Genomic DNA, 4,210 nt, shown 5'->3' on the forward strand with positions numbered 1-4,210 from the left:
TGTGTGTGTGTGTGTGTGTGTGTGTGTGTGTGTGTGTGTGTGTGTGTGTGTGTCTCTCTCTCTCAAAGACTTACAGCTACATCTGCAGAGTTTAGTTTCAGGTGGTTTGCAGGTGGACTCCACTTGTTTCATCATCCACATCCATAGCCACTTGACAAATAAATACATGGACATAATGACATTTTATATCGTTAAACACTTGTTGTTGCTAATAATAATAATAATAATAATAATAATTTATTGTGTGTGTTTGTCCACAGACAGGCCAGTCTGAATGAGGCTGCTGAAAGGTATTATGGGAAGGCAGCAGATTTAAGACCTGATGTAAGCACATACTTTAGTCATTCTATTAGATGTTATAACGTTACCTAGCAGAATTAATGATTTTTACATGCATTATTTAATAACAAACATCTCATTTTATGATATTCTTTAAGATTAAAGCACCGTCTTCCATCATATTTGTTGCCTCTACTGTTTTATTTATTTTTAGCCATCCTTATCCTGATTATCTGTTTCTCGATTTCCCAGCATCCAGCAGCTCTGATGAATCTCGGGGCGATCCTCCATCTTAATGGGAAGCTGAAGGAAGCTGAGAGCAACTACCTCCGTGCGCTGCAGCTCAAACCAGACGACTTCATCACTCAGTCCAACCTCCACAAACTCTGGAATGTCATGCAGAAACAGGGTCTACGAGCCTCCGGGACGTGATCGGCTGCTGGAACATGTGCTGATTATTTCATCTGTGGACGTCTGATCTGATTTTGAGCTGGAATTTTCTGCTGGTTCAGTGCTTATGGACAGATGTTGGTGGAACTGGTAAAAACTTGAACTAGTCTGGAGGTAGGGAATGAAGAAGGAGCCTCTGTGAAGTTCTGCTTTGGACAGTAAAAACCCCTACAAGAATAGTAAAGTGCACAAACACAGAAGAGATGGTTTGTAACATGTATTCTTCTGAGAGCACTGACCATGTTGTATTTAGGTGATATTTTTTTCCCTACTGCAGTCTTTTTTTTTTCTTTAATGACTTTAAAAAAGAGTTGAGATTGTCATTATGCTGGTATTTAATATGCCTCCTCTTAATTTATTGTTGATCAATGAACAGTTTGTCACCTACAATTGTTGTTAATAAAACTTAAATTCTCAGTATCTCTCGTCTCTCAGACCTCAATCTATTATGAAGCACTATTATGTTGCTTTGTCTAATTTCAGGATTTTTAACCAAAACAATTTACTACAATAAAAATGTCTGTTTGGCCAGAAATAAAGTCATTAAGAATTTTATTATAAGAAAAACAGAATTATTTCTGTTCCAGTAAGCCTTCAACATCGAGACGCTCTCTACTGTAACACGAGAACAAGACACTTAGCTCGTTTCTGGAATAAGTGTTTTGCTGTCATCTATTGGAGAACTAACGCATTGCAATATGAAATGCACCTTGCGGCCAGTCATTAAAATAAATAGTTTTTTGCTGTCATCTTGTGGTTGAGTAACACATTGCTACATTCAACGCACAAACCCATGTACTTTAATATTGATACGCTCTCTCCTATCTTAACACAAACACAAGATCCACAAGACCTTTATCAGCTCGTTTCTGGAATGAGTGTTTTGCTTCCATCTATTGGAGACTAACTCATTGCAGTCTGGAATGCACCTTGCAGCCTGTCATTAGAAATATTTTTTTCTGCCATCGTTTGGTTGAGTAACGCATTGCTAAATTCAACGCACAAGCCCATGTGCTGTTATTTTTACAGTAAGACATGGATTTGTGTGATTTTTTTTCTAACAATAAACGTACAAATTGAGTGGGCAATAATAACCATCATCATAATTAATACTTAATAATTAATAATGTCAGAATGGGAAACAAGGTGGTACATTTCTTAAATGTGTGAGTGGGAATTATGTAGTTCTCTCTCTCTCTCTCTCTCTCTCTCTCTCTCGGAGTGCATGCTGGGGGTGTGTGGGAGTTGAGCGCGTTGGTGAGAGTGATTGTGGAAAACTTTGTTTTCAAACTTTTTTTCCAACTTTTCTTTTTCCCCTCGCTAGTTAGTTTTATAAATAGTAGAAAACAAGTTGTATTGCTTTGTTTGCACGGCTTTCAGACGCCGGAATGGCGTCTGTTCCCGTGCAAGGAACGCCAACGCTGTCACTCCGGAATGGGTGCAAGTGTGTACCGGAGGCCGGAGTGACGGTGGAGGAGCTGCTCTTAGTTATAGGAGAGCAAGTGGGTTTTGAAAACATAATTTTGGCTTCACGGATGAATAAGGCTGTCGTCGTGTTTTTAAAATCAGACTCGCCTGTTAATCAGTTGACTGTGAGCGGAATGTGGGTGAAGGAAGCGTTTGTTACGGTAACCCCGCTATCCGCTCCAGCAACGAAAATCATCATTTCAAATGTTCCGCCGTTTATATCCAACGAGACCATCACGAAAGAACTGCAGAGGTTTGGAAAGATTGCAAGCCATGTAAGAATGATTCCGCTTGGATGTAAAAACAATGCGCTTAAGCACGTTCTTTCCTTTAGACGCCAAGTTTTTATGTTTTTGAACTCCCAGGAGCGTACTTTAGAAGTCTCTTTCCGTGTTAATCACGGGGAGAATTCATACATGGTTTACGCCAGCTCTGAGAGCCTGAAGTGTTATGAATGTGGAGACTTGGGCCATAAACGCTTCGCATGTCCACATAAAGATGACCAACGTGCGTCTACATCTCGTGGTGATGTAAATAATACCGATCAGCAAACGCGTGAAAGTGAAGAACAGAGAACTGAGGAGCAGGATGAAGGGTCTACAGAGAAGGGCAAGATGCAGGAGGTGAGTGAGATTAATTTACATGCTATGAGTGTGGAGCAAGCTGGATGTAGTTCTGTCTCTGATAAACATGGAGATGTGACAGATGATAGTGATAAGAGTGAGGCCCAGAGTGATGTGGAATATGTGTGTGAAGTTGATGATGTGGCACAGGCTGAAAGCTTAGAGGAAAATATGGTTGATGAGATGGATAGTTTATCCCAGTGTACGGATGATGGGTTAGGAGATGATGAACAGCGCACAGAGGGCTCAAGAGGAGCTGATAAAGATTTGTATACTGTTGAAGAAATTAATGCATTTCTTGATAAAACTAAAGGTAAAACTGGTGTTGAAGTAAGTAATTACTTTCCTGATATGGACAAATTTATGGCTTCGGTGATGTGGGCTAGGAAGGTGAGTAGTTATGAGGAGCTCTCACAACAGAAGCGGTATCGAACAGAAGCGGTATCGCCTAAAAAAAACGATAAAACTGGTCTTAGACCAGGCAAAAAGACAGGGAAAGCGAGGGGGAAAACTAAATAATCTTAATGGCTTTTAACGTTTCCTTTTCTTTCTGTTTTTTTCCTTTTCCCTTTGCTTATGGAGATTTTGCGGGTGGGATCAATTAATGTAAATGGAATGAGGGATGGGAGGAAAATTTGTTTATTATCAGAAATAATACGATTGAAAGATCTGAGTGTTGTTGGTTTTTTTTGCAAGAAACCCATAGCAATCAAAATAATGAGATTGATTGGGGCTTGTGGTGGGAAGGAGCAAGAATTCTTAGTCATGGGACTAATTTAAGTGCAGGAGTGGCTGTGCTCTTTTCCTCTGTTCTTAAAACAAAGATTTTATCAAAACATGAAGTGGTACCAGGGAGATTATGTTATTGTAAGATTGGAACTGCACTTTAGACTTTACACAAGATAGGACTGGAGAAGAACCTCATGCAAAGTCAGCTATTCAGCTATTTTAATATTATAAAAAATGTTAACTTCTCAGATGTATGGAGAGAGCATAATTCATCAGTACGGCAGTATACATGGATGAAAGTCAGCAATGGAAGCGTTTCTGGTGCACGTTTGGATAGGTTTTATATATCACACAATCTGAGAAATAAGATTGTTAATACAGCTATCACCCCAACTGTTCTTTCTGATCATAAACTTATCACAATTTATTATATACTAACTGAAAGAAAGCATATGAGTTATTACTGGCATTTTAATGTTAAACTTTTGGATGATAAACATTTTTGTGAGAATTTTAATTTTTTTTGGGAAGCCTGGAAAAGTGAAAAGTGTATTTATGAAAGTGTCATTCAATGGTGGGAAAGCGCACATAAGAGGGTTTTGTCAACAATATACATCTCATTCCTCTTTAGTTCTGAAAAAGACATTAGAGTGGTTGGAAAA

General features: G+C 38.9%; 2 protein-coding genes and 1 long non-coding RNA gene across 3 annotated transcripts in view; all 3 read left to right on the plus strand.

The window, feature by feature from the left end:
* The window catches only part of LOC107574391 (transmembrane and TPR repeat-containing protein 2-like), a 3,300-nt gene extending 3,145 nt beyond the window's left edge, over nucleotides 1–155 (plus strand). The window contains exon 4 of the mRNA XM_016260828.1: nucleotides 113–155. Coding sequence (XP_016116314.1) covers nucleotides 113–155 — 43 coding nt within the window. The remainder of the gene's footprint in view (nucleotides 1–112) is intronic.
* A 102-nt stretch (nucleotides 156–257) lies between these two features.
* On the plus strand, nucleotides 258–1,149 carry LOC107574394 (uncharacterized). The gene is made up of 2 exons (XR_001607665.1): nucleotides 258–324; nucleotides 532–1,149. It is a non-coding gene; the product is annotated as an uncharacterized lncRNA (long non-coding RNA).
* Nucleotides 1,150–2,330: 1,181 nt separating this feature from the next.
* The window catches only part of LOC107574392 (scavenger receptor cysteine-rich type 1 protein M130-like), a 22,729-nt gene continuing 20,849 nt past the window's right edge, over nucleotides 2,331–4,210 (plus strand). The window contains exons 1-2 of the mRNA XM_016260830.1: nucleotides 2,331–2,471; nucleotides 2,562–3,088. Of these exons, the coding sequence (XP_016116316.1) occupies nucleotides 2,331–2,471; nucleotides 2,562–3,088 (668 nt within the window). The remainder of the gene's footprint in view (nucleotides 2,472–2,561; nucleotides 3,089–4,210) is intronic.

The sequence above is a fragment of the Sinocyclocheilus grahami genome, unplaced genomic scaffold, assembly GCF_001515645.1.
Source record: "Sinocyclocheilus grahami isolate Dianchi unplaced genomic scaffold, SAMN03320097.WGS_v1.1 scaffold2209.1, whole genome shotgun sequence".
Taxonomy (NCBI): Eukaryota; Metazoa; Chordata; class Actinopteri; order Cypriniformes; family Cyprinidae; genus Sinocyclocheilus; species Sinocyclocheilus grahami.